Source organism: Prunus dulcis, chromosome 4, assembly GCF_902201215.1.
Source record: "Prunus dulcis chromosome 4, ALMONDv2, whole genome shotgun sequence".
Classification (NCBI taxonomy): domain Eukaryota; kingdom Viridiplantae; phylum Streptophyta; class Magnoliopsida; order Rosales; family Rosaceae; genus Prunus; species Prunus dulcis.
Genome location: NC_047653.1, coordinates 3,076,549 through 3,103,651, shown reverse-complemented (window position 1 = coordinate 3,103,651; position 27,103 = coordinate 3,076,549). Strand labels below are relative to the sequence as shown.

The window sequence follows — 27,103 nt, the reverse complement described above, 5'->3', positions numbered from 1 at the left end:
GGCGTAACTTAAGTATGCAATTTATTAATGTGTTAACTTGATTAAAAAAAACAAACGTTGTAAATTATAACTTTATTTTATTTGATAAGTATTTGCTTTTTTCTAATTAATAAAGTTGGTATTTAACATCGCATTAATACTCTAAACAAAATGTGACAAAATCATGTTAATTATGTCTTTTTAAACATGTGCCAAGATATTAACCCTAGGATGCATCTGAATGGCTAAGATTAGAGGAGGAGATTTGGCTAATTAGGGATAAAAATTAAGAGTCAATTGTGGACTTTTCTGAACAATGACAAGGGAGATTCGCGGACTGTCAAGCAAATAGTTCATTTTTGGTCTTAATTACAAAAAATAGTCCGTCTTAATATAACCTTTTTTGGGTGCAAAAAAATATAGAAGATGTGACCAAATATCATCATCTTTGGTGAGCTAGCTGTTGTAGTCAAAAGGCGCCAAATGGAAAGCAATTATTGTGCCAAAGTGTGACGTGGATAAATGCATGCCCACCCTTGAAGATTGATACCAAGCAATCGTGATTCATGGTGCTTTGCTTTGGTTTTCGACCTGCGCGCCTAATATGCCAATCTCTTCTCTTCTCCTCTCTTATCTAATTCTATGCCTAAAGGTTCTCTGTCCAGTTTGTTCTTAATATGTCCAAACAAGCATTATGGGCCGATAATACTTGGATCTGATTACTCAGAACATCAATAATATTATTGCATAAGTAATTACTCTTAACAACTTAAGCTATAAGTCCCTTTGCCTATTAGTCAGGACTGAATTTTTTCGTTTGTTATGAGCTTATATTAGCTTAAAACGACTTCGGCTAGTTTATCATGGGCTTTCAAATTCTATGTACGTTGAGAATTTGGGTACAAGGCCCAAGGTGAATTGGGAGTCAGTATTTTTCAGAATGGGAGCCCAATATGCTTGGTGTCTCCGGATGTTTAACATCATATACTTAAGTTGGAACCAAATAATTATATGTCGCCATCACTCTGTATTATAATAATATACATGACAACACACTGTATTTACAAAGGTAGTGAAGAAGAAAACCTTCAAACTAAAGTTATGCCACCGCGTCATAGAACTGTTGGTGCATAAACAACTGACGCTAGTATTCTTATTAAAAGATGAAAACAAAAAAGCTGGAGAAAACCATTGGCATATATACATATCTTAATATGTACATATCAAAGTGAATTCACATTATGGAGCAAGCATGAGGGTTATCGTCACTGAACGCAGCAGTGTCCTGCTCACTAAAAATGGTGGAGTAAGGAGGAGGTTGATAGTAGCCATGCTCATGACTTGTGGAGCCATGCTTGTAGTAGTTGTAGGAGTAGGATGAATTAGGTATTGAGTCATAGGTGATGATGGGTGCTCGCTTCTTGTAGCCATGATGGTGATGATCATGATGATGATCGTGTGGCTGATGTTGACGGTAGTATTGGAGATTATTGATGTTGTGGTATTGTGGATTGTAAGGGTAAGGCCAAAGCTCAGCTCTCTTTCCAGTCTTCCTAACTGCCTTCAACACTTTTTTTTGGTCAGCCCATCCCATTACAGTCACCTTCTGCATGTTGACGTCTACATCAATAGCATCCACTCCTGCCATCCATACAGTTAATTAATTAATTTACATAATAACATTACAATCATCACAATGAAGCATATTTACGGTTAAGTTAGTTGGCTAAGTCGGTGTATCCGTCTCCTTACACTCAAGTTCAATTCTTCTCTATGTACATGATTAGTTAAAAGATTACAGATAATCTTAACCAAGGGATTAAGCTAAGCTGAATATTTTATAAGGAGTAAAATCTAGTCTTCGATATTTTTTAAACCAACATACTACTTGTTATATTGTACCTTGTCGATCCTTCTTACTTAGAATAGAAGGAAAACTTTTGGTCTTGGGCTTGATCTTTAAGTAATCTCTTTTACTAATCAGTTAATTTTATGTGACGTACTTGTCCGTTTCATAACCCGCCAATCATTAGAAAGAAAGTGTTAAATTTCTGCAGGATCATCTCTTCTCAATAACTTGTATTAATGCTAGAGATAGAGCGACAAAAATGAAGAAGAAGAAGAAGAAGACAAAAGCACTTTTACAAAATTATACCTTTCAGCTTTTTCAGAGCTTTCCTTATCTTGGTCTCGCAGCCAGCACAATCCATGTGCACTATGAGCTCTACTATCTGCACAAAATTAACAATCCACATATTGATTACAATTCAATTTACTTGCTAATAAATTTTCAAAAATAAGTACCTTCTGCCAATGCAGTTAGTGTTTAACTTCAAAAATAAACAACATATATTTAACACGCCATGCAGAACTTCATGCTTGTACATATACTGTTCTTGGATTGAAAGTTGTCCAACATATATATGCCTGAATATAAACTTGCATATATATAGTACATATATAAAGATGCTATCATGAAGTATAAGCAAGTACTAAAGTCAGAGGCGGAGGTACGATTCTTAGTATGAGCGATCAAAACTTGAAAATCACTAACTTTCTCATCTTCAATTGAAAGCGCTAAGTTAATTGCAGAAATTGTATTGTTATGACATATGTTTCGTAGTATATTACGAGGGATTTGTGACTCCTTCCCTGACTGAAGTACATGCATAAATAAACCTCATCTCTGATGTATATGTCATCATGCATGGGATGAGACAAGTATAGACAGACAGAAAACCAAAAAGAGTTGTTTCTCACCGTCATGTTGGAATAAGATATATCTCTGGTCTCTTTTGCAAATTGGTTCGTACGTTTAAGCCTCCAACTTCTTGGAATGAGAAACTAAACAATTGCACTCAATATATATAGACGGCAGAGATCTTTGTCCAAAGATATTTGATAACTTCAACGCTGCTGCCTAAGCAAAGGCAAGATAAGTTAGAATATTTTTTTAAAACGAGTAGCCCCCACAACACAACTTTCTTTTAATTATATCTTTCGTTTTCTTCTTCACCATCGATCTTGCTTTCAGTGAAAGTGCACAGCAACTGCTTAGAAGTTGATGTGCAAGCCTTCTGATGAGCTCTAAATTTCTAATAACCTACCTATACAAGTAATATATTGTCTAATTAAAGACTTAGCCGTGTTGGTCAAGTCACTCTGGTGTGTACAGGAAATAACAATGGATTTTTATTTTATTTTTTAATTGCAATTATTAAACCAGTTTGGCCGTCACCATAGTTGCTAACGCCATACATACAGTCATCATCATCGTCATTATTATTAAAATGTTTTTAATTATAGCCATTAATTAATAAATATATATGCATGGATAATGGATTCCATCATATATATCATCTTTACAACTTTATTACATGTCACATGTGCAAGTTGTTGTACTATAATGCTCCGTTGGTAAGTTGGAAAAATGAGTTACAATTAGGTCATGTTCCATCGTAAAAAAAATATATATGGCCTATAATAACTCTCATATCTCACGACTTGAACACTCTCGGTGTCTAATGTATCGCTTTCTTATCGAATAAATTATTTGTAACATATTTACTCATCATAGTGTAGTTTGTAAATGAATTTCCTTGTTTTTATTTTAATGAAAAATATGATATATGTAGCATCAATTTTTTATTATTACCGAGATAAAGAAGTGATACCATATTTGATAATAATATGGATATTGAGATTCGAGAAGGAGCAAAAAGGAGTGGACTTGACTTGGTCTTCAAGTCCTGGTTCCTGGAAAGATAGAGAGGGAGGTGGAGGGGAGGTCGGTGAAATATGGCCTAGTTGCATCTCTTTGCCTTGCAGGACCATATAAAGTGAGATTCCAAATTCATGTGCACCGTGATCCGGGACTTTTAATTTAAGAAAAACGACTTTTATAACAATCCCTTTCTAATTGGTACAACCGATATCTGTCCTACGTCTGAGCATTTGAATGAGGAAGTTGGACTTTATATATTTAGGAAATTATCCACCTACTATAATATGAGTATATGAGTGAGCGATATATTTATATTTATAATGAAACACGTGTTATAATATAAGTAGATGGTGTTACCATTCCACAGTGACACTGAAAGATTTCTAATTCATAAATTTAATTCATAAAGATGATTTGGATACAAAACTCAAAATCTACTCCTAACGGTATTGATTATCATCAACTTAATTTTTATTTTCTATTAGGATACCACAATCAGAAACCATATCATGATACAGCCCTGGATTTGGACGAAAGTGGTGGGGGAATGAAAAAAAAAAAAAAAAAAAAAGGGAGAAATTTTACCCGAGTAAGGAAATGAAGTAAACTGATGATATGTAGGCACCGGCTGGACCTTGGCTTGCTTGCTAGATAGTCAACAACATGTCCTACTGGCCGGCAGCAAATGCCTCAACTGGAAAAGTCTTAGTAATGCCGGCAAGGCTTTTGAAGTTGATTTTTCCGGTTGGCTGATCAACGATGATTTCGCTGACTGGAGGCCAGAGCATGAGCTCCTTAGCCTTCACTCCCTTGAGCTTCTTAATTCTCTTGTTTTCAATGTAGCCTTTAATTTCAGTGTCATAACTCACAAGCTTACTGATCAATTTGAAGCTGTGTTCAACCTTCTTCTTCTGGAGGATCCACATGTAGCCGGTGCTCCTCACAAAGCCCACTTCGATCACATCGGCAAGGGGCAAGAGCCCTAGAGGAAGATCAAACTCCTGGAGCAGAGCAGTTGCCAATGCCAGTCCCTCTTCATGGCCCTTCTTGACAATTCCTCCTTCCTTCTCTGCCATGACTGATAACTCTGTTTTTCTTTCTTTCTTGCTTGCTTGCTTAAAGTTTCAAATGAAGCAGTGAAGTTGTGGGTATGTTTGGTTGAGGTAAAGGGGTTAATTTATACAAAGTTATTACATGCATTGGGACAAATTTCAACAGCGTGCTTAAGTTGGATGGCCATTACACACCTAGGTTTAATCGATATGTTAATCTTAGATTACAACATTGTTTCAGTTCGAGTACAAAGCTCAATGATACGATACGCCTACTTTCCCATACTGAATTTGGGCAGCTCATTGTCTGGTTGCAATTGTCTTAAACGAACAGGAAGAATAGGACCCAACAAAAGCAGAAAAATGGGGGTGAAGACCACAACACACTTTGGAGCCTCCAGTGATTCATCTCATGGATCATAAAATAAGGATTTATGAGAAATTTTGGTGACTACTACAATGAAAATTACCTTGATTTCTCCATTCTATTTGTCCCATGCATGCAGTAACTTGGTATAAATTAATCCCCTTACCCAAAAGTACTTACAACTTCACTGGTTTTCTTCGAACTTAAAGAAGAAGAAAAAGGGTTCAATCATGGCAGAGAAGGAAGGAGGAATCATCAAGAAGGGCCATGAAGAGGGACTGGGGTTGGCGACTGCGCTGCTGCAAGAGTTTGAACTTCCACTTGGGCTTTTGCCCCTGGCCGATGTGATTGAAGTCGGGTTTGTGAGGAGCACTGGCTACATGTGGATCCTCCAAAAGAAGAAAGTCGAACACAGCTTCAAATTGATCAGTAAGCTTGTGAGTTATGACTCTGAAATTAAAGGCTATATTGAAAAGAAGAGGATTAAGAAGCTCAAGGGAGTGAAGGCCAAGGAACTCATGCTCTGGCCACCAGTCAGTGAAATAACTGCTGATGAACAGCCCACTGGAAAGATTCACTTCAAGAGCCTCGCTGGCATCACCAAGACTTTTCCGGTTGATGCATTTGCTGCTGGGCAGTAATTGCACGTTGACTGCCAAGCTGGCCAAAGTCCAGTAGGTGCCTGAATTTCATCATTTTACAACCTCAGTTCCTATTTGGGGAAGCTTATTTTTCTCCTTTTTCCCCATCCATTGCTTGTCCAAATCAATGGCTATGTTTTGATAAGGTTTCTGATTGTCGTAGCCTGCTAGGAAAATAAAATTTCAGTTGATGATAATTAATACCATATGAAGTGGGTTTAATGACACCAGATATGATGGAAACAATACTTGCACAATAATAAGCTCCTAATCAAATTAATTCATCATCAAACGAATTGCCTATTCAATCTCACAACAATCCAGCAAATGAACATTAGCTATGCAGATTTTACAAAGTACAGGGTGCACTCATGGGTCATAAATATGCGGTGAACCCCATCTGCAGCAAAGTTCATAGATTTAAGAGTTTAATGATTTCTCTTATTACAAATTTCACATCCACAAATGATAAATGGCAAGTAAAAAAATTTGGAAATCTGAAAATTGCTCCATTTACAGCTAACCAGTAAATAAATTTCGTCTCGCAGGCGAGATGTAAGCAGTTGAATGAACATCAATCATCAAATGAATCATAACAAACAGTTTAAAGAAGTAGTGTAGAAGGAACAAAAACAGGGGCAGAGCAAGAAATGCAAATTCAACTGCCATTTATTTAAGAGTTAAGGCATAATGAAGCTTACTTAAGCGATCAGCCTTACTCATACAGCAAACCTGCATTGCACTGATTCTATGGTTTCATTTAACCATTTAGTTCGCTTAGCTGTTTAGCCTACTCATAGTGTAAAAACAGAAACTAATACACCTCACTGCACCCGAGAAAAATATATAGAAAAACTTGGTTTAGAGAGAGAGAATAAGAATGTTGTCGAGAAAAAGCAAACAGCTTTATATTTATCACTCAAGAAAGTTTGGACAGATCAGAGTTATGGCTAGTTATCTAGACACGAGCATGAAATGGCTGATTAAAGAATATGCACCAGGTGAAATTTCTAGAAAGATGGTTCTGAGAAAATAAGTTTGCTGCCAAGAAGATTGAGTTTTCATATAAATGCAACTTTGCAATAGCAAAATACACGATGAAACATAAATATGCCCATAACTATCAAAGTTCCCCTAAAGAACAGCCAACATAGTATTGTATTGTGTTCTCCATGACCGAATCCAACCCACACACCCCACCCCACCCAAAAACGAGCCAGGTAACATAAAAAGCAACATATATATGTAGAAAAGATAAACCTTCGAGACAAAAGAATTTCCTTTCTTAATAATAACCTTTGTAACAAATGAATGAGGTCCCATTAAAAGAACCAGTATGTATTATAATGTAATTGCCAATCTTCTGTTTCAAAACAGGAGAGAGCTTGTATAATTGTATCAGATGTGAGATTAACAAAATTTCAACAAAAATGTCACTTTGATCGTGCAGTTGGAAAGGCATGTGAGCATATTCCACCGATTACAGTTTCACCATGTCAGAAGCTCTCACACAATCCCAGAGTTGAACACATGTAATTCCAGTAAGACATTGTACCACCCCTTCTCAATTTCCTCCTCTTTTACTCGATGAAGGAGAAGAGTTTCAATAATTAAATCTTCCCAATCAATACCAAGTGCTCTCTTTCTCTTCTTCGTAGTATGTACATCTTCAGAAGTGCAAGTATCGATACTGTCACCTGAATGAGCATTTAATGGATGCATAATTTTATCAATACGCAGCTTGGCAGCATTTATCTTGTCTCTCCTCTTCTTTACAGTCACGCAACCATTAACAAAAGATGGGGGCACAACATCCAATCCTACATCTTTCTCCAATATCTCCTTAAGTAGAAGCCTCCTGCTCAATGCAGACTTTCCATTCCACCACTCTGTACAAGCATGGAGCTCAAAACCCCGCCTCTTTTTCCTTTCACGAACCTCTTTTAACCCCCCAGACGACTTAACATTCCCAACCTCATCCAAAAACTTTGAGTACATCATGGATAAGCATTCATGTGAAAGCTTCAGCTTATCCACATTGTCAACACTCAATGCGCACCCACCATCTTCTGCCTCAAAATACCAAGACTGGTGTGCAAGCTTTAACTTTTCCATTTCTGTTTCAGAATCATCTTCAAAGGACATCATATCAGTCCCATCTCCAATATCTTTCCTCAAACAATCTCTAACAACATCTCCCAAATCTAACCCAACACCGCCCTCCGAATCCTTCTTCTTACTCGGCTTTGACATCGCCTTCCTTTCCATATACTGAATCACAAACGGGGCATTCTTAACCACATTCTTAACTGTAATATCCTTCCCCCATGGCAAGGCTTGTGCAACCTTCACAAGCGCCTGTAAAAGCTCCCTATACCTCAACCTACTAGTATGTACAACGGCATGGATTTCCTTAGCCAATTCCTCAATCCTAATGCTAATACCATTCAACTCCGCCACGAGCACCAACACCGCCGCCACAATTGGAAGCGGCCTACGCCCGGTGGTCAAGAACCACTTCATGGCACAATGTATCAAAAATATGCCCTGTTTTTTCATTCTCTGCACCTTATCCCCTTCAACATCAGCGAAACTATGTGAATTCCTAAGCGTCCGCTCGAACAAGTTGACAATATCGAATTCTGGAAAATTGGGTTTTTTCAAATCGAGGAAATTAACAACCCGCATGATCATCCTACCAAGTTCATAGGCATCGGAGCCGATCACCGAAGCAACCTCGGAGATCGGCAAGGACTTGTTATCTCTTCTCATGCCAACATAGGAGCAAGCACCAACGAAAACATTGAACCAATTACCTTGGCCGTACTCACCTTCGGTGATTGTCGCGACCATTCTCTTGACGTCGTCGGATTCGGAGGGCGAAAATCCCAGCCTAAGCGACACATCGTCGATGAGCTTTCTTGCCTCGTAGATTTTGGTCTCTTTGTAGCTGTAAACGTTGCCGCTGCCAGTGGTGCCGACGGAAACGAAGGTGCCGGTGGGGCCGTTGATGCCGCCGTACTGGTCGACCAAATTGTCGTACTCTTGGAGCCGTCCGCAGGTGGAGCAGGCGAGGTTGTTTGTGACGTCGTCGCGGATGAAGGTCTTGCCCTTGCAACTGTTGCAGATGGGCATGTTTGGGTCGGTGATTGAAGGGTATGTCACTAGACTCACTACTCACTATTGCTGTGTTTGGTTGGTGAGAAAATTAGGTACTTGAGAAGGAAAATTTTGAGTGAAAGTTATTAAAAGTTGTGTAATTTAAATGGTATATGGTTTGATATTTCACAAGATTTTTGGTATTTATACCAGGAAACCCTTTAATTACTAGGAAAGGGCAAACCGGAAAAACGAAAGGAAGAAAGAGGGAGACTTTGATTTCAAGTATGAATGTTATTAATAGGGGTTTTTTTAAGTAGAGGGATGAGTCGGTGAGGCTCGCCAATTTCTACAAAGGGCTTTTTGATTTACTTTAAAATCACTCTCTCAGTATGTATTTAACACGTACAGCCGAGCGGCTATACTACTTTTTAAACAAAAAAAAAACAAATGGGTATAGCCGAGCGGCTATACAATTTAAATATATTATATTTATTAAGTAGGGCCGCTCGGCTATACCATTTATTTTTAAAAAGGCCCCGTATAGCCCGGCGGCTATACTACTCATTAAAAAAAAATTATCACATGACCCAAGTATAGCCGCACGGCGATACACTTTAAATATATTATATTTAGTAAGTACAGCCGCACGGCTATACTATTTATTTTTTTTAAAAGGCCCAGTCTAGCCCACCGGCTATACTTCTGACTAAAAAAATAAAAAAGGACCCAGGTATAGCCGCGCGGCTATACTATTTTAATATATTATTAAATACAGCCGATCGGCTATACTAGTTAATTAAAAAATTAAAGGGGACCCAAGTATAGCCGCCGGCTATACAATTTTTTTAAAAAAGCCCAAGTATAGCCGCACGGCTATACTATTATTAAAATAATAGGTATACGGTTTAATATATTAGATTTAATAGGTAGAGCCGCACGGCTATACCATTTATTTCAAAAGGCCCCGTATAGCCCGGCGGCTATACTACTCATTAAAAACATTAGAACAGGACCCAAGTATAGCCGCACGGCGATACGCTTTAAATATATTATATTTAATAGGTACAGCCGCACGGCTATACGATTTATTTTTTAAAAAATAGGCCCAGTTTAGCCGCGCGGCTGTACCTCTTATTTTAAAAAAATTTTAAAAAGACCCAGGTATAGCCGCCGGCTATACTATTTTAATATATTTTATTTAGTCGGTATAGCCGCGCGGCTATACTACTTATTTAAAAAATTAAAAGGTACCCAAGTATAGCCGTGCGGTTAAATTATTATTATTTTAAAAAAAAGTCCAAGTATAGCCGTGCGGCTATACGAGTTAGGATATAAGAGATGAAATTTTAACTCTTTTAAGTATATATATCTCCAGTCCAGCTGATAAATTTAGTTTAAGTAGCAGCAGAGATGATGGTCGGTATTTGTTATTTCTGATTAGTGAAAAGGAGCACAAACAACACAAGGTGGTCAAGGTATAAGAACCCAATCACAAAACACAACAAAACAAACAAGCATCACACCACAAATTACAAATTACAAAACAAAACAAAACAAAACAAAAAAAGAAGCTTTTGAGGTCCCATTTCCCACCCACTTTGTTTAATAACACAAAAAATAAACACATTGATGCTCTATATATATCATACCCCCTTCCATTCGAGTCTCTACTACAAGCCTAACATTTTCAACCAAAAAAACAAAAACCATTAGAGAAAAATGCTTTTTAGGTGGAGATTTTGTGTCTGGTCTGCACTAATGCTGCTGCTTTTATTTTCTACTTCCGAAACTCGCCCTCTTAATCCAAGTCTGGGGAAGAAGAGCAACTTAACCAGTTCCGGCCAAGCATTGGCTGGAAGTGCCAGGGAATTACTCAACGTTTGGTTGCGAAAACAAGACGCAAACCAAACTCGTTCCAAACCCAAACGAATTAGCCCGGGAGGTCCCGATCCACAACATCACTCCAGAGTTGGCGAGTATACAACCTCAACGAGAGACCTCGAGGGCTCTAATTAGCATATATACATATGTTTCGGTTTCAGGGTGTACCTTTCATTTTCGGTCGAAATGAAAATCGGAAACTCTGTTGAAACTTGAGGGAACTTTTTATGATCGTTGAGCATCGATCATGGCACAGAGAAGTGTCAAGTAACAAATAATTCGTGTTTTGTTCTTTTTTTTAAAATAAAAAATGTACTGCTGATGGTTCAGTAGCTGCTGAGCAATAAATATATTACCTGAATCCATCTTTGTTTGTTTGTAATTTTGTTCCTTTTTCCAGGTGTATTATATATAAAATGGTAGGGAGTAGAGTAAAGAAGTATCGCTTTCTCAAAATCATGATATGATGGGAAAGAAATCTGCAAAACAGAATGTTTTCTCTTTCAGAATGAGGATGAAAAGTACTACAAGGATATTATATATGATTCGCTCACAACATGCACTTTTCAGTTTTATATTATTAGCAGCCAAAAACGAAAGCTAATGCTCATTTACAAGTGACAATTAAGGATAAGATAAACTGTACTAAATATATTATTCAATTTCAAATGGTATCTTATCTTGCTTTTCCAACTCGAATTCTGCATATACCAATAAGTTGCTTCAAGTCACATCAGAATCATAAGTCAAAGCCATCAGCGTTTGATCTACATACAAAGCTTGAACTTGTTCTTTTGCAGCATAAGTCAACATAATCTACAAAACAGATACCTCTGCAATTCAAGATTTCCTCATAACTTACGTCGTAGGGAGGGCTTTTTTTACAGAATTTATCTGTTTTTTTTTTTTTTTTCTTTCAATTTGCTCAGTCAATATGAAGCTTGCATTGCAAGTAGGTTCCCCTATATGTTATCTTGTTCGCGTGATCATTTTTATTTGTGTTTATGCTTAAAGCACCTTCAATATTCAATTGAACTGCTTTTCAAAGTGTTATACAGAGAAAATGCAACCATCATCGCTAAATTAACAAAGTCAAACACTGTTTAGTACTTTTGAAATATATAATAATTGCACAACAACAAAAAGAAGCAGCACAGTTGTTTGAGTTTTGAAGCCATGATAAGTAGTTGCATATATAAATCCACTAGAACACTTGCAAGTAGAAGTTCGAAAAATTAAAGTCTCAACTTTCCTTAGTGATATTATATATATGGTGAGAAGCTGACTGGCTGAGAGTTTCAAATTTAATTTTGCAGAGGATGGCTATAGCACCCAATTCTCAGTCTCAGACATCCGATGCCTTGATTTGTGAAAGCCAAGCATGGTAGGTCCGGATGGAATTTGTCTAGGAGCTTAAAACCAAAACTTATAGATACTGACAAATTTTAAAGCTTTTGTCCAAAGTATATATATGAGACAGAACGTGGAGAAGGAGATCATGCCCCATAACAAACAGGAAATGCATTAAGTTAAGAGGAGCAAGCTTTTAGCCTACCTTCATTTTTTCTGGCATTATATGAAAAGAAATGCATATGGATAATGGACACGAGGGTTATGGAGAGTGCGAATCCCACATCGGGAAAACAGGTTTGGTGCTTGAGCCTCAAGTTTCCCATTATTATGAGTCAGAAGCCTCGAAGACGTAAAGAAGTTTGTTTGCTTGCTCTCACTTATGCTCAACTTTAGGCCATATTAGCCTCTCAATTAACTTATAGAGGCAAGTAATATACTGACCAAGGCTTGTTCAGTGCCAGTGAAATTGTTCATATGGAATAGCAAAATGTTGGATTTGCAGTTCCGCAACATAAATTCTGTGAAATTTCATCAGAACATATCTTCTGACAGATGCTAAGCACGCTTCATGAAAGAAAACTTTTAATATTGCTGCTGCTGATATTATTTTTTCCGTTGCATCAAGCATCTAGCTTAATAGAAGCGAGAACAATGTCTAATCTGATCATTAGCAACATATCTTCAATAAGTTGTTCTCTGTTTCAGCATTTTTTTTAAGAATATGCGTATATATGTACGGATTTCTATTAGGATTTAGGAACATAATAACACAAGATTGATTAGAACAGGTAACAAATTAAATGGCAGCAACCAAACCAAATGCAGAGCCAAAGTAATATGAAGGAACAGAACCAACTGAGTTCACCTACTCAAAACAACCAAGTTCTCCCCACTGAGAGGCAAAGATGAAGAGAGAAGCAGATTGAAGGAGAAAAGGGAGATTCTCCAATAAGTTTTACATTAAAGATTGGTTACATATTTCTAATCTAGACAACATCTAATGAATGCAATCTAACAGCAAAGATCATAAATATGTAACCAATCCTTAACAATTAAATACTTATTGGAGAATCAATCTACACGTATCTTATACATGACTTATCCATAATCCATTGAGGTCACTTCATATCCGAGGTGGTTTCCATTAAACTGCATCAAAATGAGAATGGGCGGCATCAGCATAGATACTCCACCCAATATAATTTTTTTTCTAGCTAGTTTTAGCTCATCAGCAATACGATGAGTTACCTCATTAACCGTCCAAAAATATATTAGTCCATTTGTTTAAAGTAATTAATTGTCGTGTCATCAACTGTCAACCGATCACAGATTCACAGTGGTAATGAATCTGCATGGAATATGGACCACGCCACTAGTATTGCATTGGAAATTTTAATCGGTGCGCCTACCTCCTTCGTTATCCAGTTAAGATCAGAAAGAGGTGTTACTTTTTAAAGCCCTAATTATAGTATAATTAAGCTCATCTGCATGGTCAATGCTAATCTGATCTATACGTGACAAGGTTACAATTCATTAATGCAGTTGAGATGACACAGGCTTGGCCTTAAAATCTTATTAGTGATCGAGACAACCGAAAAACGACAACCCAACACACGTATAAATTACAACACGACAATTACTGATTGCATAAGAATGATATGTACAAGGTACGCCGCCGCCTCCACTAAGTTATAAATCAGATAAAGAAGAAAAAATACAGCAAATAAGTACGACGAACAACAAGTATAAATTGGCACAAACTTGTGTAATTATTATGAACACCTAGCTCTCGAGCAAGCTACTTGCAAATAATAATTATGAGAAGAATGAGGAAATTTAATTTTGCATGCCTCTTCATGTTGTGCATAATTGTGGTGGTCTTGCTTCTATCAGCAACAAGTGCAGAAACTCGGCCTCTGAGGAATTATAAGTACAAGAGCAAAATATCGTTCCCAGGATTAAATCAAGGTAGCAAGGCAACACTTGTCCACCACAGATACTATGAGGTGCCGATGAGAGTGAGCCCTGGAGGACCCGACCCCCATCATCATTAAATCAACTTATACCGTTATACGTGTGTGTATATGGCGGTTGTCTTTGATATCTCTGGATGAAAAAAAATAAATGGACTAGCTCAAGTAGTTAAGAATATTAATTTATTCTTGTACTTGAGTTCTTATGTTCGATTTCCTCCTCCTCGATATCGCATGTATTAAAAACATAAATAAATGCACTTTTTATGGGAATATTGTTACTCAATGATAGATTTAGCTTGTATATTTATGGAGAAAAGTGTCTGTTGATTAATCGTACCTTATTGCAAAATGGCGCATATAGCACAGAGCAATCCTACCTTCAACAACAAGCAATATATATATAATATGCATGCATGCCTGTGTTATTAGAAGAAGGTTTGGAATTTTGAGTTCTATACATATTTTTGAAGATATATTGTAGTTGTTAACATGTTAATTATGAACCAATTAACAAGAATTTTGTCCCTTGGAATGAGTCTAATAGAAAATATGAATCGCTAGTTATATAATCGGCATGAAAAGATTAAACTAAATGTAATTAATATTTTTAATTAATTAACACATGAGTAATACAGATCTTTATCAAGTTTTGAAAGATACATACCAAGATAATAAAGACAAGTATGAAAGTAGTGAAGTGATGGAGAATTATTAATATTATATTTCAGAACTGACTTAACTCATATCATACATCATTCTCACAAGAAAGGAGAATCCGCTGTATTGAGGATCGATGGAGCCATATGAGACCCCAATGCAGAGAATTCCCTTTTTTTATCAAATTCGAATAATATGGTTGGACCGCCTCACTCTAGATGGTGTGACATCTCACACAGTGGAGAGAAGGTGATTAAGCTTGGATATAGAGCATACTTTGCTTGGTCACCATCCGATTCTCCATCCAGTTGTCAGTTGTGGGACGCACTTTGAAGTCAGCCAGTTGCCTCAGCTCAATTTGTAGGACGGTCAAAAGAAGAACACAAATTGTGGCTAATTATTTTTGGTGGGCAGCTATCACTATTAGCAGCGGTAGTAGCCTGATAGTAATCGGACAAACATACAAGATAGACACAATCTCAGTTTTGGAAGTATTTATTATGTCCAAATTAATAGCACGCGTGCACAGTTAGCACACTTTAAAATAAGTAATCAACTAATTAAACTTTTATTGGCTTTACGGTATCTATATTACGTTGTTAAATTATAATTTAAAATTGCACACATTCAAATATAATTTACAATTATTTAAATATAGTCATAATCCAATTAGTCCGTCGTCATCCATTGAAAACGATAACGCACCTCTCATAGATTGAGCAGCCCCAAATTCCATTTTTAGGTTAAGTATCACAACTTGGTTACATAAATAGGTTAGACATTAATTAAACATGCACCAATTAAAAAGAAAAAAAATGAACTTATTTGTTAAAAGACATGTAGAATGACATATGGGATGACAACAACGACAACGATGGAAAGTCCCAAACAAAATTGCATGTAGAGAAAAGAAAAGGCAATGACAAGGCAAAGGGATTTGGAAACGAGTTTAATGGTCTGTTTACTAATCCGGAATTAAATTTCACGTATGGAGGATTTATGCTTTTAATTCACATTAAGGAATTTAAAAGTAAGTGGGCCCACACAAAATTAGGAATTGAATTTCTGATTTTGGAGGAATTCAATTCTTGGGTGGAATGTGGTATTTTAATTCTTAGAGAACTAACTCATTAGAAATTCTTTTTTTTTTACCCATTATATCCTCACATAATTTTTAAAATTTCAAATTTGTCATCTACTTTAACCCAACAACGAGGACATTTTAGTAATTAGTATCACTCATACTCCAATTCCATATGATTTAGTAAACAACTTCAATAAGAATCCGGAATCTAACTCCCCTTAAACCATATGATTTAGTAAACAACTTCAATAGAAATCCGAAATATAATTCTCCTCAATCCACTCCTCCTCAATTCAATTCCTCAATAAAGATTAGGCCCAAAATTAACAATTCTCAATAACTTTGTTGCTTTGCTACTCTCTCTTTTTCTTTCTTTCTTTCTCGTAATGGCAATCTAGATAGTGCATGAGGCCAACAATACAAACGATCCACTCCCCTCCACGTAAGACAACATCTTAGGTAAAGAATACCAAATTAGAGGGCTAAGAAAATCTATCAATACCACATCTTTCATACTTTAAACCTACCCTCAGCTTAATTGGGTAAACAATATTCCAATCACCTTCCCTAATTATGGTTTTGTTTTTCTTTCCATCTGCAAGGATTGAAGAAATTGGACCAATTCAATCCAATTTTAGAAAGAAGGAAACTAGAAAATTGCAGCTTATGTAGATAGGTGCTGCTCCAACTTGAAAGCTTTTCGGGAAGCAAGTGGCCTCTAGAGGTTGACAAGAAGAATGACACCCTCAACTTTCTATCTCTTAATTCCCTCTCTCTCTTTGTTTTATTTTTTATACAAGCCATATTAAATAAGGGGAGAATCGAAATTAAAACCTCGGATGCACAAATTAATTAGGGGAGAATCGAAATTAAAACCTCGGATGCACAAATTAATTCTTTCTTCTTAATTTGGGGAAGGGGAGGAGAGGAGAGGGGGCGGGCTGCCTAGGGCCACAACATTTCTATTTCTTAAAATATGCAACAAATACTGTATTAGGTTTGGTTTGTCTCTGCTGTGGTTATGTCCTCACTGAGCTCTTCAAGTTCAAATTATCAGCATTTTGACTGTGGAAATTATGCAGGACCCAAATTTACTATTTACTAAACCCATCTTGTGATTTCCTATTTGCTAAGCCCAAACCTGAGGATCGGGCTCAGTTAGTTAAAGGTGTTTTCTTTGTTTTTCATTTTGGGCTTCATATAAAGCTTGTGAAGCAAGTTATATTACTTTTGTTACCCCTCTCTTTCATCCTTTTCTTTCATCTTCACTCTTAATTTTATCACCACTTTCATTTTCACGCTCATTTTCTTCTACTCTAGTACAAAAAAATGAAGATTAAAAACTAAAATTGAAATAGTTATCAAACGGACCCTAAACTGAAAGGGGAGGGGTTTTTCATACATATGGTACTAATGTGCAATGGAGGTTCAAACTTGAGATTGGTCTCGAAGTCAATGTTCTTTTTCACTATGTTAGACTCCGTTGGCAAACTGCAATTTTAAATGAGGCATAAATAAATTATTTATTTCTTAAATCCAAAATTATTTCCTAAATCCTTAATTCCATAAATATTTAAAATAAGAATTATAATTTTAAATTTTAAAAATTATGTATTGAGATGGGGCTTCCTCTGCCTATTTAAATTTTGGGTTGTAGTAGGATGAAGGTAGGGATGGTCATGGATACGAGTCGAGATCTTTTGTCTCTATTTTTCTTTTGTATGGTAAAAAGTCATTGAAAATTCTAAAATTCATGCTATGTGATGGCACACCTAAATGACTCGTCACCAAAAGTGATGCCTGCTACACATCAAACTTTTCCCTTAAAAAATTTCCTATGGGTGAAATACAAGAGGAAGTGCACACCTAATATTTAATCACAAATTATTCTTGTCCACAAGTCAAAAGATGAAGTACTAATATTTAATCACAAATTATTTGAGTTGGCCTTAAGAGATTAAATACATGAAATGCGTGGGTTCTTGAGACTGAATCCAATATTCTTAAGAGGCTTGAATAGCTCATGGGAGAAAATTAAAAAAACGTTTGCTGTCCTGTCTCAGATCACTTGCTGAATATTTTAAGAAATTTGGTAGGATTGTGCAGTAGCCCACCAAAAACCACGAATTCCCAAATCAGCAAATGGCCAGATGTTGAACACTAGAAGTGGGCAAGATACATTAGTTTGCGGCGTATATCACAAAGATATGCTCAGTGGTTTGCCCTACTCTTTCAAGTGCAGCTTGTACAAGAGTGCGCATGACTTAGAGCACAGTGGTTTTAGAGGAAATGCATGAAAGAGTAGGGCAAAGAGGAATGAGAAAATGTTAGCAACATTAGAAAGGTAGCATCATGGATCTAAGAATTACATCCATGTCTCTACATAATTACTTATGTTGTCAGACTATGACTTTGAACTCCGCATTCTGTAAAAACAAACATTTTATTATGTATCAAACAATTTTTCAAGAAAACGTTAATCTCTATTAATATATAATTGATCGGGCTACTAGTGTGATGATGGCATCCAGTCATTAAGCATATATCACAAAGATATGCTCCGGAGGGGTCAAAGAGCAATATACCAGAAGATAATTAATAAAGCAGCAAAGTTTTTTTTTTTGGGTCTGATATAGCAGCAAAGTTTGAAACAATGTGAATGCACAAAGCCAAAGTTCCACATTGGATTTGTCAGCTTGTAGACGCCGTACCATAAACACTAGTCTAATCAATCGACCAATCGACCAATCGACCAATCGACCAATCTCTCTCTGCTGAGATCTCTTGTGCTATTATAAATTTGGGCTTGTCATAGAAGGAATGGCACTACTTTCTGCATAAGTGCTTCTGCTTATAATCAATTAAGCGCTTAGCTGGCAATCAGTCCTGATGATCATGCTTTTTTGGTCAATGCATGGCAGTGGTTTGGAAGCAACAGATTCTTATGGTGGGCGCAAGACCACGCAGAAGAGTAGAATTGATAGTAATTCTATTTTACGTGGATTGATAAGTTATGATTTGTCTAGGATGGGGAAGAAGCAGCAGCAGTATAACGAGTACATGAGGATGAGCAAGAAATTGGATGGTGACAGAAAATCACCAGGAGGGCCAAACCGTCAGCACAATAATTCCCTCCAGCATTGAGTTGTAAAGTTTAACTTCAAAACAAGTGCATTACTCCTAGATGCTTATTTCCACACATTCATAGAAGAAGCTAATTGCACCGATTGATTCGACTGGTTTAAGCAGAAGGTCGTTTCATGCGTTTTTCTTTCTTTTAGTTTCTGTTTCCTTCTTCTTGGTATTAGCTAGTAGTGTTAGATTCTCTTATCATTTTGTTATCTTAGTTTTTACAGTGTCTGCATGTGTGAGAGGAAATAAAATATGATCTTCAGTCGACCGGCGACCGGTATGGTTGTAATATGTTTCTAGAGTTTGATAAGTAATAAAATAAAATGCAGAGAGGAGATTAGATTCCAGAACCAATTATATGATATGCATGTATGCATGTGCTATATTGTATATAACATGTGTTTAGAGGTCAAAATGATCACAAGTTTCTTTCTGAGATGGTTAGAAACCTACAGTTAATCTCATTCCTTTCCCATGTGGTTTTATCAGACAAAAAGACATCTCCTGTTGCGCCAACTATAATGTCCCATGGCTCTCAAGATTGCAGAGGAACTCTTTTAGAAACCAATCTAAATACAGCCACAAAACCTCAAGTTTGGAGCTGATGATACTTTCCACGACATGGCCCCAAGCGAGGTGAACACCACATGAAATTGGTGCCTGACAGTGACACTGCCAATGCACAGTAAAACTGCAAGCAAGTAGACAAATATCACGAGAGAGAGCCACGAAATTGGTGCCTGACAGTGACACTGGCAATGCACAGTAAAACTGCAATCAAGTAGACAAATATCACGAGAGGGAGAGAGACAGAGAGAGCTTAGATTAGATAGGCCCTTTCCTAGTCAGGAAATTGGTGCATTTCTTTTGATTTTGCTCTTAAATAGTAGAAAACAGATAGATCAAGGTTGTTGACCATTAAAACGAACACTGGTTAGGATAAGTTGTGTTTAATTCCTTTATTAATGTAGTTAATGATACATGCAACGTTTGGTAATGTTACTCTCCTGCAACTTAATTTTCATGGACTTGTGACTTCACAATCGAAAGCATATGATTAGTTTTATGTAAAATCATTTAACAAAAGCATTTTGTAGAATGTCACCACGATGCACGAAGAAACTACACCTGCTATCATAGAAAGATCAATTCATTTATCAAGCAGAATAATCAACATATCAGGGTTTGATTTTGGTTGTGCAAGTCTCAAGATATGGCAAGTGAGAATAAAGAACTGGAACTGTATCATTACAACCAACTTTGAGAAATAATTAAGATCGGACATAAATGAACAGCAACATCTTTTATGTTCAACTCTAATCGCACTCACCTAATCTCAATACTTCTTTTCTTCGTCTGGCGCAATCCAGAAATACACATAAAGATAACTGGCAAAACATTAAAACAAATTCAACTCCATGCATTAAAGTTTCATCCCACGCAATGTCATAAAACTAAACACTTCCAGCACCACCCATAATAAGGCCATTGATCTCAAGATGAGGATAAACTATAATGACTAAGCAGGTCACACCGATTAGGATCCAACCTCCACGAGGGCCATATATGTTTTTCCACATCACAAGAATGGACCAATAAAGAACAGAGAAGCCAACTCCGAGTTCATTAGTTAGCAGCAGCCGAGAAAAGGGTAAGCCTGAGTCATGATATCCACAAAAGCCAACAGAAACCACAGGGCATAATATGTATAATATATGGAAGTGGCTTTCCTCATACATCAACCACACTCAAAATACACAAAGATAAATGCTACGAGGACAAGTCAACATTACATCTGGGAGAGAAAATAAGAAAACCCATTTCTACTTATATGATGCATTAGGCTTTCTATAGATTGTGGGGCATGAAAACCCAAAAAAATGGAAGGAAACCATTTTAAGAATCTTCCCTCTATGCTTCACTGGAATTGAGGGAATAGGGAAAGCAGTAGACAAGAATTTCCAAAAGAAAGAAAAACAGAATGATACTTGCGCTTTAATGCATATGATAATTTTCATATCAGTTCAGCAGAATAACTTACACACCTAAGACATCATACTCACTTTAATTGCACATCATGGCTCATTCTAAAGCAATATAAACTCTTTCATACGTAAACAAGTTCACAAAACCCACAACTTGCTTAGTCATACATGATATACAAGAGACAAAGTCAACATAAGCTAACCAATAAAGATACTAGCAACTATCCGAAATGATGTGGAAGGCTGTATAACAACCTTATTTTCAACATAACCTAACTGAAATAAGTGGTAGGAGACAGATCACAGAACTGAGAAATGGTTGAAAAAGAAAATAAAGTGTCCTATTTTTGTTATACTGAGAAGATAGATATTTCCCCTGAAATTTTAGGTTAAACTCCCTCATTACAAAGACCAAACTGAGCATGAATGTGATGGAAAAAGGAATCACTTTTAGGATCTTCACCAATAGGTTCATAAGAGAGATTGAAAAAGACACAATATGATCTGTTCCAGTTGTACAGCTATTCCGAACTCAATAAATAGAAAAGTACCTACTTTGCGCTATTCATCTAGTGGTGAGGTAGTATCGAATAGACGACAAACTATCAAATCACTGGGCAGCACGTAGAGAACCCGCAGAATGGAAAGCTTACATCAAAGCCCACAATACATAAAAATCATGAATATGAACAATTGCACTTTCTCTCAAACACCTAACCAAAGTCGAACAAAGAAAGACATCATGGTATGGACTTAGAGGAAGCAGAGGTTTCCAATTTAAACTTAAATAATTGAAACTCGAGAAACACTTGTATGTCATGATAAAAATTAGATTTTTTCATGAGCCACACAAAAAGGTAAAGCCACAAATTATCACATAAAGAAAACAACTATCAGCATTATAGCATAAAGAAATGCATGGAAGTTTACACAAAACAGAGGAAGTATTGTCATCAACTCAACAAAAAAGGAAGTCCCTATTTCAGCACATCATTTATCACAAAAGGTATATTATCCTTTCGAATAAGTTCTACATTTAGATCAACATCGATCAGAAAACAAGGCACAACTCATAGAAGCAGATGAAGTGAAGCAGCAACAGAATCACAGCAGTCCATATAATCAATCCAAAGATTTCATTGTCTGCATTCATGAAATCACCATAACCATTTAAAGCATTTGCGCCCAAGAAGCTTCTCAAGGACCTGAACCAAATACCCATTCACCACTCAAACAAAGTAATCAAAATCTAAACAAACCAAAAACGAAAAGCTTCTGCAATCAAATGCAAAAACGAAGATAGTACAGCCGATTGTAAATCTTTTAAAACATTTGACTAACTAAAGAAAATTATATGAAACTTGATCGCAAAAAGAGAAGTGAGTTTTGATCAAAATCAAATTCAAATTGAGGGGAAGTATCCATAAACCAAAAGCAACTACGCACAGAGCACATAAGATGAAATTGACTCACGGACATGTAAGCCAAGAGACAGTTAAAAAAAAAAAACAAGAACTTTTTGAATCAAGTTTGGCATTTTACAACATAAAACATTTGTGACCCTTCTGGTATACCAAGTGAAATCTTCAATTTGTATATTACCATGTGTGTATATATATTGAAAAAAAAAAGAAAAAAAAAAGAAAAAAAAAAAAGGAAAACTATGAATGCAAAAATTACCTTAGTAAGTACTCAGTAGTATGGTGGCATGCCCTGGTAAAGTCCACCAGGCGGGACTCTAGGTACAGGAGGAGGCTGCTGATGCTGAGAAGGAAGCCCCATGGATGCTCCTAAACCATAATGCGGACCATCCGAATACCCTCCATGACCCATTCCTATAGAACTTGGCGGCAACCGAGCTGTGAATTCACCTGGAGGCGGCAAACCATATGCACCTCCCAAATTGGCATTATACCTAGCACCGAAACTATTACCAGGCAGCCCAGGCAAAGGCTGATGCCCGCCAGGATAACCAGAATATGGACCCTGCTGATGCGGCGGCGGGCCCTGATACAACCCCGGTGGCATCGAAGATTGCGGTGGAGGGACGCCGGAGTTATCAATAGGAGCTGCTTGGGCCCCACCAGGTTTGCTCTTCTTGTTGTCCACCGCCAATTTGCAAGCCACCTGATGACCGTCGATGTTCTTTATGGGTTCAACAAGTGCAGCCCTGGCACCCTCCTCAGTCTTGTACACAAAGAAAGCAAACCCCTTTGATTTTCCGGTGGCCTTATCGAACCCTAGCGGTCCTTCCTCAATCTCTCCGTACGCCGAGAAAGTCGACAACAGTCTCTCCGAAGAGATATCAAACGGTACGCTTCCCACGTAAATCTTCCTGGCGGAGACATCGGCGGCGTTAGAGTTGCTGTTGCTAAACGACGCCGTCAAGCCGGCAGCGGCGAATTGCGTCACAGTGACTCTACCATCGATTTTCTTGCTCGGTTCTTTGAGAGCGAGAAGGGCCGAGTCGGCGTGCTTGAACGTGACGAAGCCGTAGCCTTTGGATTTTCCGGTGGCCTTGTCGGGAATTACGATGGCCTCGTCGAGGTCGCCGAAGGCGGAGAAGAGAGAGCGGAGGGAGTCGGAGGTGGTGTCAGCGCCTAGGCCGCGGATGAAGAGTTTCCGGAGGGTAGAGTCTTTGTCGGTGACGGAGCGGACGGAGTCGAGGACGTCGGGGTGGCGGACGACGGCGTTTTGGAGGATGTCGATGAGCTGGTCCTGGGTCAAGGGTTGGAGGAGCTTGCGGGCGTCTTCTGAGGTGAGAGAACTCGATTGGGAAGTTGGAGATAGTGATACGGTGCCGTTCAGCTCAGTTTTGCGCTTCTTCGTGAAGTCCATGGTGTGTTTGGGATTCTGGGGAGGAAGTCGGAGCCTGAACTGCGCGAGTTTGTATAAACCCTAGACCTAGGGAGAGAGAGATGTTCGTAATCCTTCGCTGTAAATTTCGGGGTAATTTATACGACATTATACTTGGTGTCGTTATGGCTGAGTAGGCCTGGGGCTCTAATGATCATGGGCCCTACTTGGGCTTACCATCTGGTTTATTTGGCCCAATAATTTTGAGATGGAGAAATTGGCTTTTTTCAGACAAATAAAAGTGGACAGGAAAATAAATAAATAAATATGGAAGAAATTTTTTTTTTTTTTTTTCACACAAAGAATGGTGCACTCCTTAACACATTGAAACAAAGGAATAAAATTTATAAATAAATAATAATAATAAAAACTAGCCACTACATTCCTTTGTGCCCCATGCAAGGGTTCATTGGTTACCCATCTGGATAAGATTTGTTCAGATCAGATGTACAATTGTCATAAAGCTATATGCACAACAAAATGCAAAATTTTTAATTGTTTTCACTTGTGTCTTTGAATTAGTAAGGCAAACTCTTAGAGCTTGTGCTGATAATCAGAGACTTGAGCTTAGATGAGTCCCCAGAAGCACTGGCCCTCCTTGTTATCATTTCCATGTTCTTGTAAAGACTCTGCTTCACCAAATTCTTCATCATTTTCTTCCCTTGTTGAGCCTCTCTTGGGTTTACAGGTGAGCCAAGTGGGGACCCAATTGCAAATCTTGCTGTCTGGGGCCCAGAATGTGGGCCCATTTTGGCTTGCCTCTCATCCTTGAACCATTGCAATAGTTTTAGTGCTCTCTTCTGAGCTAAAGAGCTCCCCAATAAGGCCACTTCAAGAAGTATAGGCACAATTCCTGAGTCGGCCATTTTAACTCTTTGATCTGAGCTTTGATGAGCTAAAATCATTAGAATGTAGGAAGACAGCTCCTGGCATTTGGGTTTGTCCTCCCATGTCAAAATCTCTATCAAGCTCTCCGGCACCGCTGCGCTATTCTCCATAGCCTTCTTTCCCATTAGGGTCACAACCAAATTCCCCAATGTGGCTAGAGCTTTCTCAGAAAGCTCTTTGATGGAGGACAAATTCAACAGAGCCTCCACCACCCCATTGGAGACCAAATTGCCTGCATTGTCCAGAATGGTGGAGAGGTTGTACAAAGCACCCAAACACGTCTCTTTGGTTTCAATGCTTGAAGTTCCTGACTCAATAATGCCAACGAGAAATGGGAGAGTTTCTAAAGAGGACAGAGGAAATTGGGTATTTGCAAGTGAGGACAACAAGAAGAGCAGCTCTGCAAATTGGTGCCTTGTTGGCTCATCAAGAATGTTGATGTCTTTTGGTAGCTTGGAGAATATTCCTGCCTCCGCCATGAGAGCCTTGTTCCTGAAGAAACAGATCATGCAGAGAGAGAATTAGGAGAGAGAAGCACAAAATGTCTCCAACTTATTATTCTGTCTAACTTCATGATGACAATACGAATAAAACTATGCAGGTCAAGTCAATAATGGGTTTGAAATGTGACCGACCGATAAAATTAAATAAACATTTTATGTGAATTATGAGCACACCAAACCAAAACAAACCGAAGAAATTTGTAGCAGAGTGATGAAGTCAACGAAATTCCAAGATTTGGAGGTCAACAAAATGGGGTAATTTATTGTCCAAAATCAAATGGAATCTGAACAACTACACTACAAATCTCACAACCCTAAATAAGTCGTCTCATTTGAAAAAAAGGGTCACGTTAGCTTCGATTATATTGTTTCCCTTCCAACTCCTCCAACTCTCCCAACCACTAGGGTTTGTGGGTCGACAGTCACCGCAGCCTGCGGGCTTCTCTGCTTCAAGGATTTCAGATAATGCACATGATAAACATTAACCAATTTTCAAGTGCCAATTAAGTTGCAAAATGTGCTTAAGCTATACTGTCAAGTTAATTGGCCAATAAATAAATGCAGCCATGAAAGATAGATAGCATATCTGCTGCATATGGCCAAGTTGATTGGGCAATAGGTTAGGAACCACTCAAATATACTACTCTTTTAGGTCTGCTATATTCTTGCTTCTCTTCACTAACTGGCTAAAACCTACCCCACCATTAAAAATGCCATCACCTTTATAGCAAACTCAGCTATTTTATGTCACATCATCACTTGAGTCTGGCAGGATTCAAATGAAAAATATAACTCACCTAATTCTTAATCGACTGAATATGGATCCCTCTTTTCTTCTTTAATAATTTTTTTTTTTTAAACACAAAAAAGAGGAATTTCTTACACACACTACCAAAATGTCAAAAGAGTTCGAAACTGAGATTACAGATCTACAAGTTAAAACTATTTTTCACTCTATAAAACCGCAATAATTCATTTTTAATAACCTAAAGAAAAATCAGATAACTCTGTCCTTGAGTCAAATTTGGTCACTAGAACTGAGTAGACATCACCACTTGACTTTGTAATGAGTGAGTTACACACACATATATATTAAAATTTTCTTAGCATGATATTTGAGACTTGCAATTTTGACCTTATATTCAAACAAAAATATATTGCTTGTCAAATTCAAAATGATGTAAGTTTAACTATGCATTAAAACCAAAAATATATAATAAAAAATTGTAAGGACTAGGAGCTCACGTGTAAGTTCCATTAGCAAGCTCAATCAAGGCGGACACCGCCGCTCGTCGCCGGGCAACTACCTCGGAAGCCGCCATGGACACCAAAACCGGTATAACACCAAGCCCACCGACCAACTTCCTGACCTTGACATCTTCTTTAGCCAACGTCCCAACCTCCATAGCCGCCAACTCCCTCTCTTCCCAACAAACTCCAAAGTGAAGCTTCTTCACCGCTCTCTGCAACCCCAACACATCATCCTCATGATCATCGCCACTCTGCTTCTCCAAAACTTGCCCTGCCATTGTTGCTTCGTTGTTATTGCTTATAACATTGGCGGGTCTTGATGACGATGTGTCGAAGTGATCAGACGGCGTGGGGCGCTTGCGGGCGTTTTTGGAGCGCAGGAAGCGTCGGATTCGATTGAAAAACCGAAGCTTGGTGTAAGAATATAACCATATAGGAGAAGCAGAAGAAGAGGTAGCAGTAGAATTAGAATCAGACATGTTTGGTGCTTGAATAAGGGAGACAGAGAAATACAGAGGGAGAGAGAGAGAGAGAGAAGAGGGGGGGTTGAAAAACTGTGTTGGGTTTTCGTTTCTTTATATAAATTTCTATGGAAGTCTGACCTTTTAGAGAGAGAGAGAGAGAGAGAGAGGGGTGTTTGTGGGTTTATGGGATCTGTGGGACAAAGAAGGA

At 37.7% G+C, this 27,103-nt stretch overlaps 6 protein-coding genes across 6 annotated transcripts; 1 reads left to right on the top strand and 5 right to left on the bottom strand.

The window, feature by feature from the left end:
- Positions 1-972: 972 nt before the first annotated feature.
- Positions 973-2,823, bottom strand: LOC117625990 (heavy metal-associated isoprenylated plant protein 28-like). The gene is made up of 3 exons (XM_034357601.1): positions 2,740-2,823; positions 2,135-2,210; positions 973-1,620 (listed from the first exon to the last, which is right to left on the bottom strand). Exons 1-3 carry the CDS (start codon positions 2,743-2,745, stop codon positions 1,214-1,216), a joined length of 489 nt encoding a protein of 162 aa, XP_034213492.1. The 5' UTR covers positions 2,746-2,823; the 3' UTR covers positions 973-1,213.
- Positions 2,824-4,371: 1,548 nt separating this feature from the next.
- On the bottom strand, positions 4,372-4,779 carry LOC117624210 (uncharacterized protein At5g01610-like). The gene has a single exon (XM_034355356.1). The coding sequence runs from the start codon at positions 4,777-4,779 to the stop codon at positions 4,372-4,374; it is 408 nt and encodes a 135-aa protein (XP_034211247.1).
- Positions 4,780-5,352: 573 nt separating this feature from the next.
- On the top strand, positions 5,353-5,763 carry LOC117624209. The gene has a single exon (XM_034355355.1). It carries the CDS (start codon positions 5,353-5,355, stop codon positions 5,761-5,763), a length of 411 nt encoding a protein of 136 aa, XP_034211246.1.
- A 1,261-nt stretch (positions 5,764-7,024) lies between these two features.
- On the bottom strand, positions 7,025-9,109 carry LOC117623840 (plant-specific TFIIB-related protein PTF2). The gene has a single exon (XM_034354842.1). The coding sequence runs from the start codon at positions 8,896-8,898 to the stop codon at positions 7,270-7,272; it is 1,629 nt and encodes a 542-aa protein (XP_034210733.1). The 5' UTR covers positions 8,899-9,109; the 3' UTR covers positions 7,025-7,269.
- Positions 9,110-20,196: 11,087 nt separating this feature from the next.
- Positions 20,197-23,857, bottom strand: LOC117624986 (UBP1-associated protein 2C-like). Its single transcript, XM_034356540.1, has 2 exons — positions 22,614-23,857; positions 20,197-22,138 (listed from the first exon to the last, which is right to left on the bottom strand). The coding sequence occupies exon 1, from the start codon at positions 23,769-23,771 to the stop codon at positions 22,626-22,628; it is 1,146 nt and encodes a 381-aa protein (XP_034212431.1). The 5' UTR covers positions 23,772-23,857; the 3' UTR covers positions 20,197-22,138; positions 22,614-22,625.
- A 256-nt stretch (positions 23,858-24,113) lies between these two features.
- Positions 24,114-26,959, bottom strand: LOC117625899 (U-box domain-containing protein 7). Its single transcript, XM_034357488.1, has 2 exons — positions 26,426-26,959; positions 24,114-25,169 (listed from the first exon to the last, which is right to left on the bottom strand). Exons 1-2 carry the CDS (start codon positions 26,908-26,910, stop codon positions 24,308-24,310), a joined length of 1,347 nt encoding a protein of 448 aa, XP_034213379.1. The 5' UTR covers positions 26,911-26,959; the 3' UTR covers positions 24,114-24,307.
- Between the last annotated feature and the right edge of the window lie 144 nt (positions 26,960-27,103).